This window comes from Phodopus roborovskii, unplaced genomic scaffold (assembly GCF_943737965.1).
Source record: "Phodopus roborovskii unplaced genomic scaffold, PHOROB, whole genome shotgun sequence".
In the NCBI taxonomy this organism is placed as follows: Eukaryota; Metazoa; Chordata; class Mammalia; order Rodentia; family Cricetidae; genus Phodopus; species Phodopus roborovskii.
In genome coordinates, this window is record NW_026126459.1 from 8,430,001 (window position 1) to 8,457,442 (window position 27,442).

General features: G+C 50.4%; 1 protein-coding gene across 3 annotated transcripts in view; it reads left to right on the top strand.

Annotated features, from left to right (window-relative positions):
- Window positions 1-24,824, top strand: part of Parvb (parvin beta) — an 85,168-nt gene extending 60,344 nt beyond the window's left edge. For all 3 annotated transcript variants that reach the window (XM_051189525.1, XM_051189524.1, XM_051189526.1), the window contains exons 6-13: window positions 16-131; window positions 2,722-2,780; window positions 7,231-7,250; window positions 12,912-12,973; window positions 13,362-13,430; window positions 18,426-18,527; window positions 22,012-22,084; window positions 22,268-24,824. In XM_051189525.1, coding sequence (XP_051045482.1) covers window positions 16-131; window positions 2,722-2,780; window positions 7,231-7,250; window positions 12,912-12,973; window positions 13,362-13,430; window positions 18,426-18,527; window positions 22,012-22,084; window positions 22,268-22,344 — 578 coding nt within the window. In that variant the 3' untranslated portion in view covers window positions 22,345-24,824. The remainder of the gene's footprint in view (window positions 1-15; window positions 132-2,721; window positions 2,781-7,230; window positions 7,251-12,911; window positions 12,974-13,361; window positions 13,431-18,425; window positions 18,528-22,011; window positions 22,085-22,267) is intronic.
- The last annotated feature ends 2,618 nt before the right edge of the window (window positions 24,825-27,442 follow it).

The following is a 27,442-nucleotide window of genomic DNA, read 5'->3' on the forward strand; positions in this document are numbered from 1 at the left end:
CCTCTCCACCCAAAGCTATCCATGGGAAAAACCTGGTGGCCATTCTTCACCTCCTCGTCTCCCTGGCTATGCACTTCAGGGCCCCCATCCACCTTCCGGAGCATGTCACTGTGCAGGTGGTGGTTGTCCGGGTAAGTACACCGGGCTGTCTCTTTGTCTGGCTCTCTGTTGGCAAGGCAAGCTGACTTTTTCTTCTCGTAGTTTTCCAGCTTTTTTTCCTCATCCCAAGAGGCTACCTTGTATTTTTCCCTCTTGATAAAATGCATATCTCACCCTGGCTCTTTGAGAAATGATTGGAGCAGGAACAATGGCGTTGATTTGAAGAGTGGCACACGGGTGTTGAGGTTTAATTTCCCAGATTTCTGAAAAGAGGGTTCATTTCTCTCCAAAGCCACTGAGTCGGAATTCAATCCCCTTGAATGTGCTTATTACTCACTGGAGGAGGCTGCGACCGGCAGAATGAAATAGACACCCAAATTAAAGGCTCTCCACATTTGCTCCATATTATAAGCCATCATTCCCCATTATCTCTTTTTTTTAGCTTCATTTTTCTTGATTTACTTAGTGAAGGGAGCCAGGACCTAGGGTCCTGGTAATGGGGCCAGGCGTGGATTTGCCATATGTAATGTCCTGTGCTTTAGCATTCGTGAGTACAGATGCTGGTCCGACTTGGTTCCTGTGCAAGATTTGACCATGTATTACATTTAAACATGTATTAAGCACTACGGGTGCTAGGCATTCGCCTGAACTTGTGGGGACCCCAAGTGAGGAAAACCCATCTGGCCTGGGAGAGCCATCATGTCTGCCAAAGGGCTGAGGTCACGGTTGGGACCTGTATGACACTGGTGTTTATGTTATTGGAGGCACTCAGCTTCACTCTGTTCTCTGAATTTTTAACTTATCTGTTTTGTGGTCTGTGGTCCATGATGGCCTGGCTGAGCCTGTGTTTCTGAAGCCATTCTGACCTCCCTTCTATTCTGGGAGCTTAGCTGTACCCTGCCGGGAAGGGCCTTTCTGACATTAAGTGAAGGTCACCTGTCATTTCTCCCTGCTCCCTTCCCAATCAGGATGTTTGTGGTCAGCGAGAGTGACGCAGACCCAGGGGGACCATTCCTGTGGCCCTAGTCTTGGCTGCTGGCTCATAGGCAGTGGGCCAGGAATGGCTTCCCAAGGACACATGGGAAAATGGTTCCTAAACCTACCTACGTCAGCCTGGGGCCCCAAGAGTGCTGAGCAGGCTCACCGTCCGGGTATTGCCTTTCAGTCTTACACATTGGTCCAAGACAAGCTTGGGTTTTTGGAAAGTCTGACTGCCCCCAGCGAGCCCCGTCCAGCATGCTGTGCCTTGTCCAGCGTTCCTGGGTTGTCTGTGCAGAGCCCAAAGTAGAAGAGACCAGGTCAGGATGTTCAGCTGCATGGCAGCTTCTCAGAAGTAGCCCCCAGGCCCTGCTCAGAGTTCTTTCTGCCTCTCCTGAGGTCCTGTGGGCTGTCCATATGCTTGCTCAGGTAACCCATGATCTTATTTGAGGTAAAGCGAGGCTTGTGTCTTTTCAAGGCTGGAAGGCATGAAGGCCAAGCCTTGCTTACCCCCAGCAGAGAAAGCTTGGGGCAGGCCTCTTGATTTCTCAGGGCTGCTGTGGTTTCCCTATAAACTCGGGTGATGTTGCTAACCATTCGATTATCCAGCTCCAAGATTACCAATGATTTCCCCCAATGCCTAGCAATTAATAGGCACCTCGAATGCTTAGCATGCAAATAAGTGAACCAAATATACCTAGAAGTCTTTTTGGTGGGCTTTTGAGTGCCAGTTGGTGTGAGGCCGGGGCTGAGCCACGCTGAAGTCACCAGCTGCTGTTACTTGTTAATAAGAACAAGTCTACAAGATCCCTGGAGGTCAGTACAGGGAGGAATGCAGGGGGCCCCTGGATAGGGCAGATTACTGTTCTACAGGAGCTTCAAGCAGGGACCTGTGGTTCTGGTTACTTTGGCTGGCCTTTGGGAACTCCCAGTACATATGGTCTGCCATTCACCATCCCTTCTCTTCTCCTCCTGGCCTCCATGTGCCTGCCAGGGTTTCTGGGGTGAAGCGCCACTAACGGGGGCTTCAAGTGGCAGGTGGATTTCTTCTCCCAGAACTGCTGGCTTCAGGGAAGCCAATGTCCTCTTTGCCCTGTTTTGCTCCCGCTGGCTGTCTTTAGTGTCCCAGGTTCATGGCTGTGGCCCTCAGTTTCTGCTACTCACTCCAGCTCCTGAGTGCATCACTACTACTCATCATTGTGTGGCCTCTCTTCACTGTATTGGAAGCCACCAAGGAAAAGCAAGTTCCGAGGTCCTGGGTAGACATGCTTGGGGCCTTCTGTATGGTTCATTGCCCACATGTCCTTTCTCTAGTGTCTCCCCAGCATGACTCGTGAACTTCCTAACTGCTCACGTCCCCTGCCCCAGCTGCAGAATATGACCCTTATTTGGTGTGTCTTACCTGGGATGTTTCTCTTGAACTTTTCTTAGTGACCATATCCCAGGGCATCGTGGAGAACAATTTGGGGACAGTCACAGACACTGAAAGGGTCCCCTTTGTGGCCAGGTATGACGTGTGCACTGGGCATGTGGCCCTTTCTAGGCTGGCATCCTGCCCAGGGTCACCAGGAGCTCAGCATGTGTTCTCTGCTTCACTCCCACCACATGGTCTGTGTGTTGACTTGCTTGCTTTGCGGTTTCCAGAAGCGGGAAGGCCTGCTGCATTCCAGTCACATCTCAGAGGAACTGACCACGACCACAGAGTAAGTGATGGCCATTGCCCCTTGGAGTTTTAACCTCATGCTTACTGGCCCCCCAGGGACCCACACCTCATGCCAGCCAGGCCCCAGATTCTGGCTTCAGCCAGGGACAGTGGCCTGGGTGAGCCTGTGTTCCTCCATATTCTTTAGTCTCAGTGTATGCTTTTGTGTGTGGATACCTGCCTGCCTCCTTCCTCCACACACTTTCTTCCGGGAGTTCCATACCAGTGTCTCTACCCTCAGATGTTTTCTAATTCCTTATTTTAGAAGGTGAACTGAAGGGATGGTTTGGTCAGTTAAGTGCTTGCTGTGGGAGCATGAGGAACTGATCCTCAGCACCACATAAAAAACATTCAGTTATGGGGTGTATGTCTGTAACCGCATTGGGGGGGGGGTAGAGACAGGAGGATTTTTGGAGCCTGTTGGTCAACTTGTCTAGCCAAATCCGTGAGCTCTAGGTGCAGTGAGAGACCCTGCCTCAAAAAACAAGATGGTGAGTCAGACTCTGACTTCTCTCTCTCTCTCTTTCTCTCTCTCTCTTTCTCTCTCTCTCACTAAAAAAAATTAAGCTAGGCAGTAGTGGCATACACCTTGAATTCCAGCAACCAGGAGGCAGAGGCAAGTGGATGTCTGGGTTAGAGGTCAGACTGGTCTACAGAGCAAGTTCCAGGACAGTCAGAGTTACATATAGAAACCCTGTCTCAAAGCCTCCCCTCCATCCTCAACACACACAAAAGATTTAAAACAATGTCTGGGTGCCAGGTGTGTTGGCTCAGGATAGCCATGGAGACTATGTGTCCTTCCTCTTCACTTGCCAATCACCAGTTGCTTCTTTAGAGGGAGGAACCATGTGACCAGTCAGAAACTGCCCTATGCTAGATACTGTTGAGTCCTCTGGTCTCTTTGAGAAAGCCAGAAATTTCAAAAGCCTAAAGGGACTATACCCTAATAACAAACTAGATAGTGCACCATGTGTGTGGTCCCACAATGCCCCACGAATTAGGAACTCACCACTTTTGCTCCAGAAAGAGCCTATTTCAATGTTTAAAACATCGACGGTGTCAGTTAGCTCACCAGCTCCATTCACAGGGATGCTAAGGCTGCGTGTCTATAGCCTTTCAGAAGCTGACTGTCACTGAGTCCACTCAGGAATGGTGAATGGACTGCCAGAGAAGCTGACGTTATGGCGGTGTGCCCTGTCATGTGTGTGTTCCATCCTGCTCTGTGCAGCCCTCAAGGAAGAGCACAGAGCTGCGGGGAGGGGACTGTGTTGTGCCAGCACCGTGGGTCTGTGACTGCAGGAGGGTGAGGGTGAGTTCAGGGAATGTAAGGTGTGGAGGGGGCTTGGTGTCCTGACTTGAGATACCACCTCATTTCATTTTACTCATACGCCTGCAGTCAGCCGTGGGAATGGACTCAGTCAGGCAAGTCTGATTATCTTGCTGTGACAGGTCCTGTGGTATTTCCCAGGTCCTGATGGACCCAGGCAGCCTCTCATACTGCCTTTCCTCATAGGCTGAGCTTCCTCTCCAGTTCCCTTCATGCTCTGAGAGGCTGAGTATCCTCATCCTGGTCTCATCCCAGATTCCTGTACTGTGCCTTTTTTTCTGTGGGTCAGAGTAAGTCTGGGTCATCCTGAGCTAGGGATTTGGGAAAACAGACTCTGCCTAATGACCTTGAGTGATCAGGGGCCTGTGGGGCTGTGGAAAGTAGCCAAAGCCATCTATTGCAGTCTGCTCAGGGCGAGGGGGACCGGCTCCACAGTTGTGGGGCAAAACCTAAAAGCAGAGAGAGGTTTGGCCATGCCCTCCTGACAGCCCACCAGCTGTGTCCAGCACTCCTGTGTGCCCACCAGAGCTGGTCATGGGAGGAGCAGGGCAGGTGATGGACATGACTCCTCTGTTCCAGGGGCGGGAGGCAGTCAGGCTGACAGGTGTAGAATGTAAGATCAGACACAGGGTGGGGACTTGGGGAGTTCTGTGGCCATGGTGGCATTTTTAGGGGCAGGAGCACCCTGGAGTTAGGGAGGGGACACCTCTGTCAAGCCATTTCTGCAGGATGTCAGAATTTTCTACGTAGCCAAGGAAGAAACTGGGATCTTTCTAGTCCCTTGTCTGCCTGTTGGCCTCCTATCTAACCCCCCAAGCTGGGTTCTCCTGTCCACCCCACCCCCATCCTGGTGGCCACAGGGGCTGTGATAGCTATAGAGCTTCAGGTGCTTCTCACATCTGCAGAGAGCATGGTCCCTGCTGTGTACCTGTGGCTATACCCTGCCTTCTCTGCAGATGCACAGGCCCACGGTTAGTTTTGTTTTTGTTTTGTTTTGAGAAAGAGTCTTACTAGACCAGGCTGGCTTTGAACTCCCAGAAATCTGCCTGCTTCTGCCTCGGGAGTCCTGGGATCAAAGGTGTGCACACTACACCTGGCACATTGTTAACACTTAACTGATATCTTCCATCTGTCCTTCTGGTTTCCCAGAGGGCTCTCCCTCCAGGAAGTCCTTCCAGCTTGCTAGCCAAATGGGAGTGAATGGTCTTGCTATTCCTGTAGCCTTTCATGATCTTTCCTGTTACTAGCTCTGAGCTGTGGAGGAGAAACTCTGTCTGGCCAAGGCCAGGCTCAGGTGTTTGGTCCTGTGTCTTTATGTTCTGCATATAGTAGGTCTGTTTAGAAAGTATTTAATAAGACGGAGCTCAAGCACTTGCCCTAGAGGTTGGTGCCTAGGGACTGTATGAATCTCAGGAAGAGAGCATGTGGATAGTAGCAGAGCTTCACAGGAAGCTCACCCTCATCCTCCGGGACCATGACTCCACAGGTCTTTGAGGTGGCTGGGTTAGCTGCAGCCAAACTATCTTAGTTTACTTTCCGTAGTTGTGATAAACACCTTGACCAAAAGCAACTGAGGGGTAGATGGTTTATTCCAGCCTACAGTTGTAGTCTATCACTGAGAGAAGTCAGGACTCAAGGAAGGAACCTGGAGGTAGATCCTCAGGCTGAGGTCATGGAAAAGCATTGCTCACTGGCTTATTCAACCTGCTTTCTCAAGCCACAGTCAGAGTCAACTCAAAGCAAAACCAACCTCCAACAGTGTAAATAGCTTAGTGTCTGGGACTCACTATCTTCTGGGCTTCAAGGAGCCTTGTGAAGCTTTACCTTTCTGGCTCTCCCCTCTGCAGTACACACAGTTTGTCTCCTAGGCTCACCCTGACCCCATGCCATACCTGCCAATGTCTTTAGTGATCACCCCGTAGTACTGGCATCTCTAAAATGCTGTGGTCTCCACCCATGGCATCCTGGCCTCTCTCTTCAGGGACTCTGACCCTACCACATCTCCCAAACCTCAACCTTTTTCTCCATGACCCCTTCAATCCCTGGGCTTCTACTGCAAAGGAATTTGCCCCTTCATCAAGGGTTTCTTCTGGTCTTAGTGCCGGGCTTCAGCATTCCTCTGTGACCCTTTCATACTTTCAAAACCAACACCACCTTACCAAGTTCAGATGCCAGCCCCAGGTGCAGCCTTGGCCCCCATTGAAACACAGCATCTGTATACTAACCCTACGGAAACACTTCCCAGATTTTAGCTCATTGATGCTGGTCTCTTGTTTATCATGGCTGAGTCTTGAGTCCCAGCTGCCCAGAGCCACGGATTATTTCAAAATATCACATGAAAAGCTCCATAGAGGGTGCAGGAGAGATGGCTCAGCAGTTAAGAGCACTGACTGCTCTTCCAGAAACCTGGGTTCAATTCCCAGCACCCACATGGCAGCTCACAACTGTCTGTAACAACTCCAGGATCCAACATCCTCACAGACATAAATACAGGCAAAACAGAAAAAGGTAAAAGTAAAATTGAAAAAGCCCCATAGAGTATTTGAGGGACTTTCAAACTTTCCTCCTAACTTTACCAGTGAGATTTCTCAGCATTATTTTCCAAGTTCTCACAACAGCTCATTACTCTTTAAGCATTCAAATGGCTTTTCTAGTCTAGGCTCCTTCCATACAGTTCCTCATGTTGTGGGGTCCCCAACCATACAATTATTTTCATTGCTACTTCATAAAAGTAATTTTGCTACTGTTATGAACCATAATGTAAATATCCGATATACAGAGCATCTGATTACATAACTCTGTGGAAGGGTCTCTGGACTTCCCGAAGGGGATGCCACGACTCACAGATTGAGAAACACTGCTCTATTTAATGGGTATGGCTGTGAGGAAATTTGACCAGAATCAATATACTCCTATGTCCCATGATCTGTTATGTCTGTCCCCTCCAAATGGCATACCAGGGTGGTCCCTGTGTCAGGAAAGAGGGAAGTTTGCTGTCACAGGTGCTGATGTCATCTGCACATGCCCCTCACTGGGGCTGGGTGCTGGGGTCTGCTTGGCTCTACCTGTCCCCTTCTTAAGACCTGGTCTGAGTGACCATCTGACTCTTTGTTCTTGTTTACAGGATGATGATGGGCCGCTTTGGTGAGTACCCCCTGGTTTGGGGTGGGACATGCTGGGACCCTTGGGCACACAGGGGCCAACCCAGAAAGCTCTGGGCTTCTCAAGGGCATGCTTGTGAACTTGGGTAGGAGGGGTGAGCTGGACTGAGGGAGGAGTGCCAGCCTGGAGAACGTCTGTAGTTTACCTAGGAGGAAGAAAGGACCCTGTCCCCAGGCAAGAGAGGGCAGACAAAGGGACCAAAAACTTGTGTGCTTTTAACTCCTGAAAGCAGAAGCTTAGCTCAGGGCTGAGGTAGGGAGGCTGATGTGGGCAATTCAAAACAGAAAGCCCTTGGCCACAATAGTGTTCTCCAGCCAGCAAGTAGGAGAGAAAGAAATAGAAGCCAGCTACAACTCTCACCTCATTTCCAGATATGTGCCTGATACTGGGGAATTCTTGGGGGTGAGGTGCCTCCTTCAAAACCCCACAGAGCACCCTTCTCTAACCAGGAGGTGGTAAAGAAGGAAACATGTGAATTGCCCCTGTGGACACACTCTGATGGCCTGAGAGGTCTTGAGCGGAGAGAAAGCCACAGCCATGTGGCCCCTCAGCTTTTTCCAGGACAGTGCTATGGATGCTGGGAAGATTCACAGGCTTTTCAACATTTTGATAAAGCAATTCAGCTCTCCTATTAACTTCCTAGTCTTTAATGTTGCTGTTATTAAATACAAATAAAGGAAGCTGGAAGGGAGCCTCTATTCAGTCTATGAAGGAGAGGCAGGGTGGAGGCAGACATGGCTCCATGTGGGACCTCTGCCCGTATCCAGGTGCAGGCTAGTTTAGAGATATATCTTCGTGTAGAGCATCCTCTACACAGAGGAGGCTCTGAACCCCTGGGGACTGCAGAGGCGGGAAGATGACAAATGAGGGGACCTGATAGTGTGTCAGAGTGTGGAGCTGTCACTTCTGTGTTTGGGTTGGCCCTGTTTCAGGTTCAGAGGATTTGAAAAGAGTTGGTTTGGTTGAGGGAAGGTGAGCCTGGGCCCCAGTGTATCTTGGGAGCCCTGGCAGCTGGGAAGAACACCTGGTCAGGCTCATAGGATGTGGTTCCCAAGGGGAGAGCAGGTGGACCGGGACTCATCCACAGTGCAGGGGACATCGAGGCCATAAGAGGCCTCGGAGGCTGTACTCACTTCACTTCTCGCATGCTCTGGTGTAAGATGAAACAGGCTATTAGCTAGTGACAGGCAATTAGTTTCGCCCCCGCCTTGTGCTTCTGCTGACGCAAAGAGGTCTCCTAGTTACGCGCCTGACAGCCTTAGTCTTAGCCTGGGTGCAGTGAGTCCCTGGGCTCCCAGGCATCCTCTTGCGGGGAAGTGGCACATGGCTGTCCCAGGATTCCTGGTCACATCTGGCTTCAGTGTCCTGCCAGGGTCTGGTCACACTACTGCCATCGTGCCATAGTGCACCACCTCCATGTTTGTTTCCATCGAGCCCTCAGCTTCTCTGCACTTTGCTAGCGAGGGAGATCCCAAAGCACCCCTTGTCAATTCTGTTTCCTGTCCACAGTCCCTACAGTGGTCTCTAAGGACATCACAGCCCCTGTGACCTCCTTGGGTTTCACTTCCTGCACGCACAGGCCCAGCCCTGTGACCCCATTTCCACTCGATTGTCCCATGGTTCCCTCCTGCATTAGCTTAACTATCATTCACTAGGGATCCCCTGTCACAAACCAGAGTACACAGGTCCTGCTACCCTCAGGTTGCCTTATTTATGCCTGTGATCATCTGCCACACTTAGAGCCAGCCCTGCTCCAGGAGTCTCAGTGTTTGTGTGTGCTTCCCTGCCCCAGGACAGTGCTGCAATTGCTACATTTGTAGTCATATCCAATGCCTCTTCCTTTGCTCAGGGTCTAGAAGTATCCCACAGGCAGCCACTCACCCCCAGCCTGCATGATCTCAGCAGCCCTCCCTGAACCACTATCTTTTATGAGGAAGGTCCAAGATAACATGCTGACCCCACCTTGGCTGAGCCTTGCAAGAACGAGCTCTCTCGGGCTGCTTGGCCTTCAAGTGTTGTGTACAGCGGGAGCAGCTTCTCTCTGGTCACTCTTCCATTATTCCAACAGGTAAAGGGGGCCCAGCCCCTTCCATCAGCATCTTGTCCTGGCTGAGGTGGGAGCAGGTTTTTCCTCTCCCTGGAAACAAGTCTCTTGGGAGCTGGGAGGTTATAGTCTGGTCTCCATAGCAACGGCTTTGCCAGTTGCCTTTTCTCTAGCTGGTGGCCCTTCCTCTCCAGTCCCCCCCACTCAGGAGCCCTTTCTGATGCTGTTGGGATGGGACGGGCAAGAATAGAAGCACCTTCCTCATCCCACTCTCAAATTGCTGTGACTCAGTCTCCCCAATTCAGCTCTCATTGGAACCTGTGCTGAAACTCTGACCTGGGGTTCACACCCCTGTTTACACCCCCTGGTCACCACCCAGGATGCCAAGCTGAGCTCCTGTCAGCCCCCCCCCCCACGCCTGTCCCCTCCCTGCTTTTAAATCTGGAATCTCTAATGTTTCTCTTTGCACATTCTGTTCCCTCTGGCTGGCTTGCCCTTCCCCTTCGGATCTCTCTAAGCAAGCCTGGCTCAGACCTCAAGGCCCTTCCTCCCGTCCCAACGTTACTCTAACCTCTTGTCCGTGGGTACACACTCGGGTGCTCCAGGGACCAGTAAGCCAAACCTTAGAAGCTGAAGGTTATGAGAAGGGGGCTGCGGGGGTGGGGGGCACGGAAATATGAGCTTCCAGCCCTGTCCTGTGTATAGCCCCTGATGACAGGTGGATGTGTGGCTCACTGTGGTCCCAGCCTTTGCTTTCAGGGGAGTCAGAAGTGTGGATTGGGGAGAACCTTTAGTATAAAGGAAACTGAGTAAAGGTCCAGGGAGATGTGGGATCCTCCTCTCTGTGCCCTTCCCAACTAGTAACCTCTCCAGCACAGGAGGCAAACTGTGGAGACCCAGACATGCCTGATGGCTGGGCTTATCCCTGTGGTCCCATCCCAACTCCTGATGCTCACAGGGGTGCTGGGGAAGGGTTGGGGGCTTGTTCTTGCTTACAGAGGAAGAGACCCTTCGGCTAGGGAAGTGGCCTGAAGTCTGTGGGCTTTCAAATCACTCGGTGAGGATACCAAACCAGCTCTGCCCTGACCCCATTAACCCCTGTTTAGAGCCCCTAGCCCCTCCTGGTCACGGGGCCACATAATATGTCCTGTAGGCCCAGGTGAGCAGCCAGCGTGGGAGGCTCCCAGCATCTGCCTACTTAACACTCTGCCAGCCCAGCAGTGGCCAGGCTAAATAAACGAGTGACGTCAAGCGCCTGGGCTCCTGGGGCTTTGCCTAAGCTGCTTTACAGGGCTGCACTGCTTCAAGAGGACTAAGCTCCTTTTGCCCCTTTACAGATTGTTTTCAGGGGGATAATCTGACTTAACTGATTATGGAAGTGAGTGACAGATGGTGGTAATTGAGGGTGGCTTTTTGTCCCCACCAACTCTTAGAGGAAGGAGCTGCCTCCCTTCCCCCAACAGAAACACAAGCTTGAACACACACACACACACACACACACACACACACACACACACACACACACACACACACACACACGTCCCTTCTCTCCATTTTGCCTCTCACCTTCCCCAAGACTGAAGAAGAGGCCCCAGTTTGGATGGAGATGTCTCCAGACCCTGGCCTGAGTCTCTGGCACCTTCTTGTTGGGGTTAGGAGGCTTCTCATAGACTGTTCTGGCTGCCTGTTCTCCTAGGAACCCTGGCTTTCTCAGCTCTCCAAAGTCTTCTTAGTTCTCCCTCCTCCTCCTCTCCCCACAAGGTGAGAGAAGGCTCCCTGTGCCCCCAGTCCCACCAGGGCTCTGTGTTGGAGCTGGGAATAGACAGCTAGCTGGGTCCCAAGAGCACACAATGCCCCAAGAACCGAGAAGACAGAGGTCGAGGCCTAGGTCCCTTGCAGTGCTCTGTGGGCTCTGGGGGTCCCAGGCCTGTGCTTGGACTTGGGCTGCAGCCATCTAGTCCAAAGACTTCTAGCAGATAATAGAGTTCAGAGGGCACCTCTAGAGGGGTTCTTGTGTCCCTGAACAAAGAGCAAGGAACAGAGCAGAGAGATGCACAGTTGCAGCCAGAACAGCCAGTTTACTGAGGAAGGATTCACTTTCAAGGGAGGAAGTAAGGCCTCCAGTGTGCAGAGCTGGGCTTCCCAGTTACCTTGGAGCCGATTTTCCCTCATTTGCATAGCAAGGGTATTTTAGTTCATTTGCATAGAGTAGGCTTTTCTGAGTGCTCTGTTTGTCACATGTAGTTCATACAAATTCATGTGTCAGCATCTCTCACTAGCATCTTAAGTCTGCCCCCAGAGGTGTGCCACAGTGTTACAATGAGCCCCAGGCCACCCACAGACACTTTGGAGTGCTTGTGTCCTGAGCCAGAGATACATGCAGATTTTCAGATTAAAAAATTTTCTTTTCCTTTGTCAGCCTTGGTGGACTGGAGGTGTCTTTTGTGGGAAGGGAGGGGTTTCTGGGTTCCGGTGTTACCTCTTTGCCAACTTGTTTTTTACATGTCCTAATTTTGCAAGGCTTCTATCCTCTGATGGCCTCAATCAAGTAGAGAAGGATGGGGACTTGTGTGCTGATTGGGGTGGTAGCTTGCACACAGGTGACAGAACTGGCTGTGATTCCTCAGGGAAGAGAGAGGTGACACATCTCAGGGAGGAACCGGCTGCCTGCAGGGGACACCAAGGGCTCAGGTGCCTTTACATTGAGCACCTCTGCTGGCTCTTCCCTGACGCTGGGGTTAGAGACAGGGCCAGCAGGGGGAGAGTGCTCCATCTCTCCAGGAGGGCTAGGGACCAAAAGTCCAGCAGACAGTACTGCAAGGAGAAACTGTCATTTCAAGTTGTGATAAATACTAGTCTGAGCCCTTCAAAGCAGGTAACCTTGGAGAGCAACCTGGGGGCAGTGCAGCTGTGTCAAAGGCCCTGAGGCATGTCTGCACCTCAGGGGTAGAGAGAGACCATTTTGTAAAGCCTGGGAGAAGTGTGAGAGGGTGGCCATCTTGTTATACTGAGGAGAAAGGATGGACCACAGTCTAAGAGTGATGAGAGGTAGGTTTCCCATGAGCCAGTGGCAAGAAGACATCTAGTTGCACTTTTAGAGTCTGGCTGCTGAGGGAGAAGAGGTCAGACGGCTTGGAGGCTGTGGCCATCCCCTGCTAAGGGGAGGTGGACCTGGCATGGGGGCAGCAGACCTGGCCAAGAGTTGAAGTGTTGGGATTCCAGACAGTGATGGAGCGTAGGAAAGTAGAGTCCAGGATGTTCAAGTGCTCCATGGAAGCACATAGGTGCTCATGTGTGGCTCGGTATTCCACGCCCAAAGCGTTACAGATAGTTAACAGAGTTTGAGAAAGCCCTCCTGAACCCTTGGTTCATAAGTCAGCTTATGATTGCAGTTTTACTCACACTCAGAGACAATGCCAATTCGCAGGCTCCTCTGCTCTGGCAGAAACTAGAGGGACCAAGTAGGCAGGAGCCCCAAGGCAGAATATCCCCAGGGAGCAGGGTGGCTGTTTCCAGAACTGATGGTTGAAGGTTGGGATGAGGGCAGCAGAGTCCTCTCTCCATCTCCCCTTTGTGTTCTCTCTTGCATGTCATGGCAGAGCGGGATGCCTTCGACACGCTTTTCGATCACGCACCAGACAAACTCAACCTTGTGAAGAAGGTAGATCTCCCCCCAACCCCTCCCAACCCCACCCCTCATGGGACCTGTTTAGATTCTCTGCGTATCCAAGGCAGGCTAAGATAGAGATGAAAGGTGTTTGAGGTTCCTAAGGTTGGCCTTGTGCATTGAGACCACAGCCAGCAATGTGTGGCATGGCAGTACTCCTTTACAATAGGGTCGTGTAGACCACAGACTGAATATACAGCCTGATCCCGGTTAGCACTGGGTCATTAAGACTAGTGCTGGCTTTAGAGTATAGTGTCTGATACATAACCTTTTAATTATAGCCACCAGAGGAGGATCTGGAGGGTCTCAAACCACCATGTTGAAGAGGGGGGGAGTTCTGCAGAACGTTGCTGATAATGCCTTTGCTTCTCTGCCATGACAGTCTCTCATCACATTTGTGAACAAACACCTGAATAAGCTGAACTTGGAGGTGACTGACCTGGAGACCCAGGTAGGCAGGGCTTCGGTGGAGGGTCCCTCTGGCCTGTGCTTCTAGCAGCTCTCAACTCAAGAGACAACCACCTTATCTCTCTTAGGAGGACCTCCCAGTGTGTAACACACAGTATTGCTGTAACTCACAGTATTGTCCCAGCCTGACCAAGCTGGCTGCTCAGACACTCTGCTTTCTGTAGCTGTGACACCCAGAGACTGAAGACTGAAGCCATGGGCTCTGCAAGCTGGGAGTCTAGAGTTGCAGTGTGGGCAGGCTAGCTGTTTCCCCGTTCCTCTGTTTTCTGCTGTGCTTCTGCAGGCAGGCTTTGGTGTCCTTCTGTCTGGAGATGCATCACTTCCATCTTCTTTTGCCTCCTCCTGTGTCTGCATCTTTGTATGTGTACATCTACATTCTGTACATCACAGCTCTCTGCCCCCTCCCCATCCCCCAGCCCCCCCCATCTGCTTCCCCAGGGTTAGTGTCTAGAAATGGATGCATGAGAGCAAAGAAACATCATGTTGGCTTGGAGCCCACACTAACGACACAAGTGCAACAGAAACCCTGTTTCCAAGTGGAGTCACATGCAGAGTCTAGGGATTAGGATTTTGGGAGAGACAGGCTCCATCCCACCCTGCCACAGAGTCCTTTGCCTTCTGCTTCTGTGGTAGAGACATTGCAACCTCACATTTGGTCCTGTGGCAGCATGGAGACAATGTGCCATCCAACCTGAGGCCATCGAGATGGATCACTGGTAAAATGATTACCAAGCAAGTCTGGGGACCTGAGTTTGATCCCCAGGGATGCACATAATGGAAGGACACAACTGACTCCAGCAAGTTGCCATCTGACTACATACACACTGTGACACGAACCTGTTGCCTGCCCCATACATCATACAAATTACAAGAATAGAAATAAAATAAGCATCCATTTGGGAAATAGGGACAAAACACTTCAGCCATACGTATCTCACACACTCTCCTCCAGCTAGAGCTCATTGTGATGATGGTCTCCAAGCATACAACAAGCCCTGGGGGTCCAACAGAATTTTCCCCAGCTTAGTTGTGAGTTCTGAGTCTGAATCCTCGGCACAGACATCTCTAATGCGCAACTGAACCTTCTTAAACCCCTGGGCGTTTTCTTCTATTGCTTTCTCTTTCTTTAACTTCTCTCATTTGCTTTTCTAATTAAAAAAGTAATTCAGGTTCATCGTAGAAATGTCTGAAAATGAAGATAAGGAAAACAAACAAAAGTCACCATAATGTATCACCCCACTGCACTCCGGGGTTTGTTCCAAACACTTCTCCTGGGGATTCTGGGTGTATGCAGTGTGGTCTGCCCCTGGGAGTGGATTGAGTCTGTATGTGTGCATGTGCACACGTGCACACACATGCCTGTGATTTGCAGATGCAGCTCCTATCCTTGGCTGTTTGCTCATGCAGCTCACTTGCTGGTGTGACACTTTCCATTTCCTGAAGCTCTGGAAGCTAAAGTGAAAGCTGTTTCTCTCCCTCCCCGATCCCCCCCCCCCTCAGCCTGGGTCTCTTTCAAAGTGTTCATGCATAAAACAACACACTCTCTTTAATAACAGTGCATCACACTGGACAGCTGTTTTTTTAATGTGCTGTGTTTTATTTCCTCCCTAAATACATTTAGGCCTCTTCTTGCAAGAGATGGATGTCTCTGTCTGAAGCTATTTCTCTTTTCAGTCTCTCTCTTTCTCTCTCCCTCCCTCCCTTCATCCCTCCCTCTTTCTCTCTGTCCCTCCCTCCCTCTCCTCAAGACAGGGTCTAGCCTTAAACTTTTGGTGATCCTCCTGTCTCAGCCTCCTGAGTGGCAAGGTTATAGGCACGCACCACCATACCTGGCACTACTGGTCCCTTTTAACCATACCCTTCTTGAGTTGGGAAGTGCAACTCAGTCACATAACATTTGCTCACATTCAAGGGTTCCTCCCCAGCACTGTTAATAATTGCCTTCGCTTCAGGTGTGAGGCTGCATTAGAGTAAAGCAGCCAATGACTGGACCCGTTCCCACTCATGGGCATGCCAAGTGGTGGGTGTTATGCCAGAAGTTATTTGTGCCCTGTCTTTCCTTGGGGCTAACATCTAGAAACGGAGACAGACATGGAGGTGTAAGAGCAAAGCTGCAAGCACCATGAGACCTAGGAAGGTCTGATCGTGGGAGTGGCTTCGTCTGTGTGGGCAGCTGACCCACGTCCAAGGCAGCCCACCCAGCATTCTTCCTTCCTTCCCTCCTGTCCTGGAACTCTCTGTAGACCAGGCTGATCTTAAACTCAGAGATCCACCTGCCTCTGCCTCCCGAGTGCTGTTTCTTATGTGGCTCCTCAGGACTCACAGCCGGAGTATCTTAGACCGGGGGAAATCTGAATTTGCTCATTGTCTTTTTCTTCCCTGCTATCACTATCACACAGTGTAAACCAGTCAAAGTCTGCTTTAGCCATCTCTGACATCCTATTAAGTCTGTGCTTGGTAGCTGGCCCCCTGGAGGCCTGTCACACAAATGACTTTATGCCACCTTTTGCTTCTTAGGGACATTTTCCCCTAAGCTCCTGGCTCTTAAAATCAGATAGTTGTGATGTTCCCTTTTCTACTTAAATGCTGTTAGGTGAGAGTATCCAAGATCCTCTGGGACATTGGAGGGCTGGGTTAAAAGCGGTTGAGTTTTTAAAGGGGTACTTCCCCTACTCCATGCTGTCATTTACATATCTGGAGGTGCTAGTCCCTGGAAGCTGAAGGCCTCTGAGGTGTCCTAGCCCCTCCTACCTCTCTAGGAGTCCTGCCTGGGAACCTTAGAAGAACCCTGACTGTCGACCCTCCTTTAATGGTAGAGGTGTGCCATTCACTACGGCAGTCACTGGCCATGTGTGTCCATGCTGAAACATGTTCAGTACCCCTGGGAGTTACCTTCTGTATTTTAATAAGCTTTTAAAGAGCCAAATTCAGGAGCCAGCAAAATGGTTCAGAGGATGAAGATCCTTGCTGCCAATCTGTCAACCTGACTTTGATCCTGGAACCCAACTGGTTGAGGGAGAGAACTGATCCCCACAAATTGTCCTCTGACTTCCACATGTGTGCTGTGGCATGTGTGTGCACACACCAAATAAATGATATAATTAAAAGCGAACCAAGGGGGCTGGAGAGATGGCTCAGTAGTCAAGAGCAGTTGTTGCTCTTATAGAAGACCCAGGTTTGGTTCCTAGCACCCACATAGTGATTCACAACCATCTTTAACCCCAATTCCAGAGGATCCAATGCCCTCTTCTGACCTCCATGGACATTGGGCATGCCTATTGTGCTTGTACATACATACATACTTGCAGGTAAAACACTCATACACAAAACAAATCTAAAAATAAAAAATATGTCAAATTCAGGAGTTCCAAATATTGCTTGCCAAGTAGTGATGCTACTGGCAATCTGAGTGGTGAAGGTTTTATAAACAGGCACAATTAAAATGGTTAGTCAAGAAAAAAAAAAAAAAAACAGAGTCTGGGTGTGAAAGGATGGGTGCCATGTGACCCACATGTGTGAGACCCCCAGAATAAAACCTCTGGAGGTAGAAATGATATGGGGCTGACTGCACATATTTCTAATATCAATACTCAGGAGGCTGAGGCAGAAAAATGGCTGAAAATTCCAGACCAGGCGAGGCTGGAGTGAGGACATGTTTTAAAAAAAATACTGGGCTAGGGAGCAGGCTCAGTGGGCCAGAGCACATGCTGTGCAAATATGAGGACCTGAGTTCAAATCCCTAACACCCAGATAAAAAGCCAGGTGTGTGTGGTCATGTGCACCTGTGACCCCAGCGCTGTGGGGGACCAGATAGGATCTGTAGGACTGAGTCGCTGGCCAGCCAAACTAGCTGAAAATGGTGAGCTTCAGGTCCAGTGAGAAACCCTGTCTCAGGAGGACACCTGATGTCCTCTGACCTCTGTGTGCTTGCCTGTAGGTATACTCATATACACACAATACACACACACACACACACACACACAACACGCCAAAACCCCAAATTCTAACACTCAGGAAGCTGGGGCAGGAAGATCATTTTGAGTTTGAGGCCAGCCTGGAATACATTTATGACCCTGCCTCAAAAAGATTAAAAAAATTATATAATAATAATAACAGAAGGAGTATGGGGTTTCCTAAGGAATCAGTGTTTAATGAAGACAGAATTCTGGAGGTGGCTTGTAGTGACAGTGCATGACAGTGTGAATGCTCATCATGACACTGGAAGACCTAAAAGTGGTAAAGATGGGGCTAGGGAGATGGCTCATCACCAGGTTAAGGCATTTGCCACCAAGCTTCATGACCCGAGGTTAACCGCTAGGTCATACATGGTGAGAGGAGAGTTATCCTCATACCTCCACTTGTGCACTGTGGTAGATGCATGTACAAAACACAAATAAAAATGTAAGGGCTGCAGAGATGGATCAGTGGATCTGAGCATGTGTGCCTCTTGCAAAGGACCCCAATCCAATTCCTAGTACCCACCCCACATAGCAGCTTGCAACTGTAACTCCAGTTCTGGTGGATCCAGTATCTTCTGATCTCCAGGGGCACCAGGCACACACATGGTACACATACACACATGCAGGCAAACCACTCACACACATGAAATAAATCTAAAAGTTAAAATTGTGTAAAACTGGTCAAGGTGGCAAGTTTTATGTTCTATATCTCCGGGGTTCATTGCTACCCTGGTAAAAAGCAGCCATTGCCCTTTCCTGGCTTGCTCAGGGAGGGGCATGGGTGCCAAGAGACCGGCCCTTTGTTCTGAAGCCCTGGTCATCTCCTGTGGGTGACTAGGGCATGGGCCTCTTCCCTTGAGCTCTGCTGAGAGTTCCAAGTGCAGATTGGGAGTGCTGAGTGGATGGGGTCCTGGGGTGAGTACTGCATCTTGTGGGCATTCCCACACCCTTCGACTCACATGCAGGGTGTCAGTCCATTCCACACACGCCCCACAATTGTCACCGAATTTTCTCTGCAGTTTGCAGATGGTGTGTACCTGGTTCTGCTTCTGGGCCTCCTTGAAGACTACTTCGTCCCCCTCCACAACTTCTATCTGACACCTGACAGCTTCGACCAGAAGGTAAGTGTCTCCTGAGAGTGGCCGCAGCCCTGCTCACTGGGGTAGACAGACGGAATGTCCCCTGATGCCACTGGCCAGCTGCAGCCTCTCAGTATTCTTTAGAATGTGAAGCTACACATGTGGGATTCTATCTGATATAGTTCCCTGAAGACAGAATAGGATACCCCTTTGTGGCATGCAGTACATCCAAGTCTTCTTGGTCATGATTCTCCAAGTCTTTCCCACAGGCTTGGGGTTTTTTGTTTGTTTTGTTGTTATTTTTGTTTTTGGATTTTTTTTTATGACTGGTCAAATGCCACACAACTCTTTGGGCTTCCTTATTTTGGGAGCCTCCAAATGTTATGTTCTAGGGTAACACGTGTGGCTCTGTAGCATGTGCCTGCCTGTGTCTCTTTCTTCAAGCTTCTGGCTGTGTGAATTTTTCAAATATTTACAGTCATCCCTCTGAATCTGCTGGGGACCAAAGCCTACAGATGCTCAAGTCCCACATGTGAAATGTCGTATAAAGTATAAAGCCTACACACTTCCTGCTGTAGATGTTAAATCCTGTCTGGTGGCTTATAATACTTAATGCTATGCAAATGCTATGCAAAGTAGCTTCTTTCTGTATTGTTAGGGAGCAACAGTGGAGGGTGATTGTTCAGTATGCTGCATTCCCCAGACACTGTCCATCTGCAATTTGTGTCATCTGAAGGCGTGTGTGTGTGTGTGTGTGTATCTGTATGCCTGTGTTTGTATATATGTACATATATGTCTCTTCATGCATATACATACAGGACAGTATGTAGCCATGTATGTATATGTCTCAGTGTATGTGTATGTTAGTGTGTGTATATATGTGTGTACATGTCTCTGTGTATGTATGCTTGTCTCTTTGTGAGTGTATATGCATGAGTATTCATTTATATAAATATACATATCTGTAGGTGTGTGTCTGTATTTATGTATGCATATATGTGTGTATATTCTCATATATGCCTTGTGGATTTGTATGTGTGTATGTGTGCGTATATGAGCATATATGAATATGTGAGCATATATGTATGTAATGTGGTGGGGCTGTGTGCATGTATGCATATTTTATTTCTGCTGTATTTTATCCCTCCTGTAGGACCCTCTGAATCGACCCTCCACCACCTGTGTCCCTGTCTCCACTCCTCCTGTGCTGTCTGTCCCTCCCGGGTTTCCTGAAGTTAGTTCTGCAACTGAAGAGTTAGTGCCTCACTTCTGGGGACTTGGCAGAGGCCAGGCTGGGCTACCTGGGACTCATGGCACCTGCCACTTTATTTTTCCAAAGTGTGAGGTCCATGAGGCATGGAGGCAGACGGTGGCACCCGCAGTGGGAGCCAGGGTAACAGCAGAGGACAGGCCAGTGTTTATCAATCTGCTGGCTCCTGGCCCCAAGCAGTCTGTCTGCCTGCAGAGATAGAATTGGGCAGATTAGAGAGGTCTTGGCATGCTGGAGAACATATTGGGGTGGGGGAGAGCAAGTGCAGTGAGGAGTGAGTGGTACAGACCATGGAGTGGTACAGGACCATGGAGCCTGATGCGGTTGTAGAAATCAGAGGGCATTGTGTCTGGTGCACAGGTTCGTGCATGTCCAGGCTCTATGTAGCTCTATTATCTCTGGGAAATCTTGTCTTTGTTTAAACCAATAAGGAGGCTGGTGAGAGCCGTGGATAACCAATAGAACTGGGTCTTTGTCCAAACAAGGCTTTTTACAGACCAAAGAAGCCACGCTCCTCAGCCTGGCTTTCTCCCTTTGAAAGTAGGATGAACATCTATGCTGGCACTATCCTGGCCTAGAAGGCTCAAGGATGCCTCTGGTGATGAGCACACATCCAGAGGGTCCACCCATTCTCCAGGGAGACAGGAGGTTAGGGTGTGTAACTCTGCAGGCACCTGGGGCTCTCTCCTTAGAGAGGCACAAGGATTGGGTCCCTTTCTTATTTACACACACACACACACACACACACACACACACACACACACTGACCTCTTCCTCCTGGGGGGAGGGTGGGCGCAGTGAGGATCAGCACAAGTTATTGCCACACCTCTATGAGCCTTGACCCATGTATTTGTCTCCTGCTCCTCATGGCTGGGAGGGCCATGCCCTGCTCTGGGGCAGGCAGTGTGTCTGATGAGCTCTGTGGTCTGAAGTTGAGGGTCCTTTGCTCTGGCCTCAGGCATCTTGGTGACATCTCAAGGGTGCTGAAGGAGGCAGAGATGCAGCAAGCCCAGTAGGAGATGTTCCAGGAGGTGCTCCCTCAAAAAAGAGCAGCAGCCTACAGTTTTAACCAAAGGCATTGGTCTGCGGAGATGCTGCTTAGATGGTAGAGTACTTGCCTAGCATACACAGGTCCTGGGTTCTATCCCTGGCATTGTGTAAACAGGCACAATGATTAGCATCTGTAATCCCAGCAGGTGGAGTCAGGAAGGTTAGAAGTTCAAAGTTTTCTTCCTACACTAAGTTTGAGGCCAGCCTGGGCTAAAGGAGACTGTCTCAGAAAAAAAAAAAAAAAAAAAAAAAAAACAACATTAGGTTGAGGAATAGCTCAGTGGCAGAGCACGTGCCTAGTGCACAGGAAACCCTGGGTTCTCTCTCCAGCACTGGGGGAGGGGGAGGGAGAGCCACAAGACCAGGCAGCTCAGATCCTGTGGGCTCCTGCCTTCTGTTAATTCAGGATTGACACTGTAAGGGAGATTATTGCTGGCATTTCTGGCTCACCCACAGGGGAGTGACAGACAGCACTACTACTGGAGAGGCAGTCGGTCACTGTGAGCCCTCAGGCCTGTCCAGCTGGGGTCTGTGCCCTTGCTGTTTTAGAGGTCTACCTTCCCATCCCCCTCTGCTCAGGGCAGGCAGAAGCTATACACGGTTTAGTTGGTCTTGACTCCTGTAGACTTTAAACATGATGGAGAGGCCTCAGGCTCTCTGGCCATCATTAGCAGAAAGGAAGCCTTAATGGAGTGTTCGGTTGGGTGGGCAGGGTGGACCCGCAGATGGTCAGGACTGGGACCAGAGACTTGGGGTAACCCCAATTTCAACTGGGTCCGCAATTGCCTCAAGAGCAGTGTACCCCACAGAGACACAGTCAGGCCTCCACAGATGCCCAGCTCTTTAGTCAGGTAGCCCGAAGCTGCCCTGTGCCCAGAGGAATGTCCAGAGTTGAGTGCCTTTGCAAGGGACTTGTCTTTCCCAAGCCTGGTTTCCCAGTCTGTCATTTCTCATCTCAGAGCTGGAAGCTGCTATCCTCCTATCTTCCAAACACAGATCCATGACATGAGGAGCAGGAACTGTTGAGTTACCCCTAGTGGACTCACTGTGTGTGCTTACCCCATGTCCTGTCCTGTGTCCTGGTGGGTTTTGTACAAAGGGAAGCTGTCAGTTCTTTCCACACAGACGAAAGGAGTGCGGATATGGTCAGGCGTGGGGACATGGACCTCACTGACACTGACCCCGTTGCTGTCTTGCCTCTGGCAGGTGCACAATGTGGCCTTTGCCTTTGAGCTGATGCTTGATGGAGGACTCAAGAAGCCCAAGGCACGCCCTGAAGGTAACACCCCACTAAAGCAGCTCAGAGCACAAAGAGAGGAACAGCAGGGGCCAGGGCCCCGGGCGGCCTGCGTGTCCTATGGACAGGCAGCAGACATTTTCAGCTGCATATGGGACAATGCAGCTAACACCTCCTGGAGTCTGTCCTCTTCAACCAACTCTGTCTGTCTGTTTCCTTCTGCAGATGTGGTAAACTTGGACCTCAAATCTACTTTGCGGGTCCTTTACACTCTGTTCACCAAGTACAAGGACGTGGAGTGACAGAGCAGCTGATCCTTCTGGGACAAATTCTAGGCAAGAAAAATCTGTGTATCTGTCCACGGTCCCTGCCTTCCCAGGAGACACTTCCTCCAGGGAGGCCTCAGGCTTCCCATCCCAGCTGTGCAACGCCCCTCCTCTCCGCTCCCTGTCTTGTGTGGTTGTTTTAAGCCTGTTTGCTCTGTGGCTCCTTGGCCAGCCAGTTAGGCCTTTGAGAACTTGGTGCTTTAAACACCCTCTCCGGTTTGAGGCCTCACCTCCTCTGTTTCTTCGCTGCTATCAAGAGATGAAAAAGAACGGACCCCTAGCTTAGCCCTCAGCTGGAGAGGGCTGTCCACCTGAACTCCAACCCACGAGCAATTACTGATGGCAGGAGCGCGGCAGCCCCTGCTTCAGGGACTCAGGAATCCCCTGGGTTGGGCTCTCCCTGGAAGCAGGCTCTTGTCTTAGTAAAAAGATCCTTGCCGTTTTTCATTCCTGTCTCAGGCTTAGACTTGTGATGTGTGTCCCTGCCCCACCCCCATCCATCTTGTGGTTTACTGGACTTGACTGACCTTTTACATAAACTCTCAGGACCCAGAATGCCTCAGGCCCCCAGAGAAGATTCACAGGGCCTGTCTGGGTCTCTTGCTGGCTCTGAATGTGCCGCTTGAGACGGCTTGGAGCCAGAACCTTGCGTCTCTGAGGCCCTGTTGGGGAATGGACACAGTTTTAGAGATTTTACAAGGGTGTGACCACAGGCTACAGGCAGCCAGAATGACAGAGGCGTGCATCTGGCGGCTCTGGAGGCTGGAAGTGCTTGCAGGGCTGGATTCTGAGGTTTCTTTTTCACTGCTTCTCTCTGCCTTACACCATCCCTTTTCCTGTATTAGTCTCCTCTTCCTTCTGATGTGGAACCCATCCCCTGTATGACCTCACTGACCCCATGACAGCTGCAAGGTCTCCCTCCAACATGCTGGGAGTAGGTCTGTGGGGCATGCTCAGCTGGTTGTGGGGGCATATGAAGTGTCCACATCCTTCCTAGAACGCTGCTGGCACCCCCTGCAGCATGTCCTATAACAGAAAATGCTGCTGTTCACACAAGCCATTCACCACTCATTCTCCTTGAGTCTAGAGAGTCGTGGTGATGCCATCACTGGCATCCTGCTTCTCTGGTTCACCCCCTCTCATTTTCCTCCTACTTCCTCCTGCCACCCTCTTCCTTAAGCCTTGAGCACCCACGGCAGCTACAGTGAGCCTCTCTCTTCCGATCCCCACTTTGTCGTGGACTAGGGCTGTGAAGTGAGGTTTTGATACCGAGTAGAATGCCAGCAGCGAAGTTCCAGCAAACAGTTTAATATCCTCCCTTGGTTCCGCTGTTGCTAAGCTGGGGATGGGCTTGGAATAGTTTGCTCCAATGGAGGTGGCTTCCCAGCAGGGGAAAGAGATAATTAAAACGGCATTACCGTGTCTCCCCGTGGGATGCAGTGACATTAAAGAGCCACACTGACAAAATAGCCAGGACTGGAACGTTCTGTGCAGCTTTCCCTACATGCACACAGCCACAGCTGCTGGGTCCTCCTTGCTCTGCTCACAGGTGGTCTTGGCAAGGGTGTCTCATCCCCGGGGCAGGGAGCCTTGATACAAAGGGTGTGCAGAGACCTATGGTGCTGAGGGGAAAAAGGGTTGGTCTGGGAAAGGCAGTGGTTTCCTGCACATCCCTATCTGGAGGACACAAACCGCACTTGGAATCCAAGCCGACTCCTTTGCCCAAAGCAGGACTTGTGAAGCCAGGGTTCCTTGAAGGCATGACCTTTGCTGTTGGCTGAGCATGGAAGTGTGGTTTTGAAATGCCAGTGAAAGTCTACCTAATGTGGAGTTAGCCCTCACACCACAGCCTGGACAGAGGCATAGAGAACTCCTAGGTCAACTACAGGGCCACCTGTGTAAGCCATCTGGTGCCCCATTAATTTAGGGGGAGCTGTCTCCCTCCATGCCCTCAGGTAACCAGTGACTCCTCTGCCAACTTTCCCATGGCTCTTTCTTTGAGTTCAAGGAAGTTCTGGAACCTTCTACTGTTTGGATCTACATTCTCTCCTGATATTTAATTTGAAGAGAAGTCTGGCCACCAAAACTGGTAGAAATGCCATCATCTTTCATCCCACCCACATAGTCACAAGGAAGCATCAGGCAGGTCTGTACCCCCCTCTCCTCCAGGTATGTGGACCAGGTCTGGGGTTACTCCCCTTTGTCCTGCACCAACTGGCATGTCTCCTCCAGCCCTGATGACCTGGCAGGCAGCTCTTGTTCCTCTTTTGCATCCAGTCATGCAAGCCCTGAGCCCAGGGCCCCTGTATCCTCATTGGCCTGACAAAACGGGATCTTGTTTTCAAACAGCCAAATCAGTTCCCCCTCTGTGCTGTAGCGCTTTATTGTCTTTTTAATTGTTTGAAGCAAAGTGTCCTTTGGATTTCTGGATATTAAATAAAAACCACTAAACCCCCGGCTGTGCTTTGATCAGACCCTCCTGGCAGACAGCAGGGACAGCGTGCTTGCGACAGCTCAAACTCATGGCTTCCTGTGCCAGACATTCAGGCTGGAGACGAAGCCCGGGGTGTCACAATGTGCTCTGACTTACTCTAGTAATGAGCTCAGATGCACCAGCTGGCCTCTGACTCTTTGGGGGGCTGCTTCTCACACATTCCATATCCGTTCTCCCTGCCCAGAGCTGGGGTGTATCATTTTGAATTGCCAGGACGGCTTGAACTCTTCCTTCTGGCGCTATCAGGCACAGGCTGAAGGAAGATATGGTGAAGAGCAGAAGGGTTGGGGGATGGGCTCCCCTGCTCTCTCTTTGGAAGGAGTAGGAAGTCAAGCCAGCCTGTGATGGCAACCTCAACTTGGCATTCCATACCCCCTCCCTGAAGAAGTCTTGTGCCTTGAGTACATTTTTTTCTACAGAGTGATACTTACTGGGAAGCCAAGAGTTCAAAGCCAGCCTGGGCTACATAGTTCCAGGGTAGCCTGGGCTATCTAGTGAGACCTTGTCTCAAAACAGTTTCACCTACCCCCAAATGCCCAGCTGGCCTAGGCAGCAAGTTGGTGATGCTATTTAAACAGACTAGGGCTAGGAGATGGCTCAATGGGTAAGGTGCTACTATGTAATCAGGAAGACCTGAGTTTGAATCTCTAGCTTTATGTGCTGGGTATGGGGCTGGAAGTCCATAATCCCAGATCTTCTAAGATGGGAGGTGGAGACAGAATCCCTGGAAGCTACCTGCTAACTCAGCTGTTCTGGGGAACACAACAAGGAAAAACAAAGGAACCCTGCTTCAAAGGAGGTAGAAGGTGAGACCTGACACCTGAGGTTGTCCTTGGACTGCTACACACATGCCACATGTGCCCCATTCACAACAAAAACATGTGTGCACACACATAGATTTATTTTAAGCTAGCTAAAAATGACACTGGCTGGGAAAGATTTAGGCTCTGGATGAGCTCTTGGGCTCCAGCCCAGCTTTGTTTTTTTCAGTGACTACTGGTGGCTTAATTTGCCTGAACCTCCCAGTTCTGAGGGACAGAAACCAGCCATCTTCAATGCCATGTCCCTTGGCGATGTGTTGTAATGTCTGGAGGTGGATTGGTTGTCACAGCTGGGGTGGATGAGTTACTGGCTTACTACGGACACCCTACAGCTCACAGGACAACAAAGAATTAGTGTCCCCAAATGTCACTATGCTCAGTCTGGGACACCCCGAGGTAAATTGTCAGCTCCTGGGGTAGTCCATCTCGACTTTTTTGTTGTTGTTGTTGTATATGATTTTTCTATTACTATTGATGAGAAACAATAAAAAATGGGGGGGGGAGAGCTTTCCTTTTAGCAACTGTGACCACAGCTCAGTTGGGAAGTGAAGCTGATATTGGAGGAGCACCTTGAGTTCAAGAGAAGACCAGGCTACATAGTGCTAGGCTCAATCCCCGATACAAGGTAGCAAATGTTTATAATCTCAGCACCAGCGGAATCAGGAATTCAAGGTCACCCTCCACTATACAATGAGTTCAAAGCTAGCCCAAGCTACATGAGAGACCTTGCCTAAGGAAAAAGTGTGTGTGTGTGTGTGTGTGGAATGGAGGGGGGTGGCTTATGTCCTATTTTGCTCTTATTGTGATAAACACCACAACCAGAACCAACTTGGAGAAGAAAGGGTTAATTTTGGTTTACAAATTTAACTCCCTGTGGTAGTCTGAGCTGGAACTCAAGCAAGGCAGAGACCTGGAAGCAGGAACTGTAGCAGAGGCCATGGAGGAGTGCTGCTTCCTGGCTTGCTTCCTTATAGAAATCAGACCACCTAACCAGGGGTGATGGGCCCACAGTGGGCTGGGCCCTGCCACATCAATTATTAATCGAGAAAATGTCCCACGGGCTTGCCCGTTGATCTGTCCAGTGGAGATGTTTTCTCAGTCTCAACTGAGTTCCCTCTTCCCAGGTAACTCTAGCTTGTGTCAAGTTGGAAAAAGAAACAAGCCTAACTAGCACATACTAGACACTAGGTTTTTGAGGCCAGCCATGACATGTGACCTTCCAGGGACCATCTGACTGGTTGATCAGAGTAAATATAGTGGTGAAAGACAGAGCTGAGTTCTGGTTTAGGAGACTGTATGGATGACTCCTTGTGAATTAGGGGGAGGGGTCGGGGTCGGGAGCAGCAGAGGGTGGTTAGATATATCTGTGAGCTCAAAGCCACCTCAGAGGAGAGACCAGAGCTGAGGGCTTTGTGGGGCGCTGTCTTTTGTGTCCCTTATCTCTCACAAAAGTTTTTCATCCCATTCTCCTGAGCTGAGGGGTCTGTTGTCAGACCCCCAGGAAAGCCCACTCAGTTCAGGAGTTTCTCAGATGTGTGGGGTCCCTCTTTCCTTTATAGCCAGTCTGGGGAGTGGGGTCACAGGGGGTTCAGACAACCACCTGCTGTGACCCAGGTCAGCACTGCGCTGGGACAATGTCTTATAGATGGGAAGATGAACCCTGCTGTGCAAACCCCCATCTCTGTTTGAGAAGTTATCATCATTCAGGCTAACAAGGCCTGGGCAAGGTGTGGGCAACCCCGGTAGGCACCACACCTGG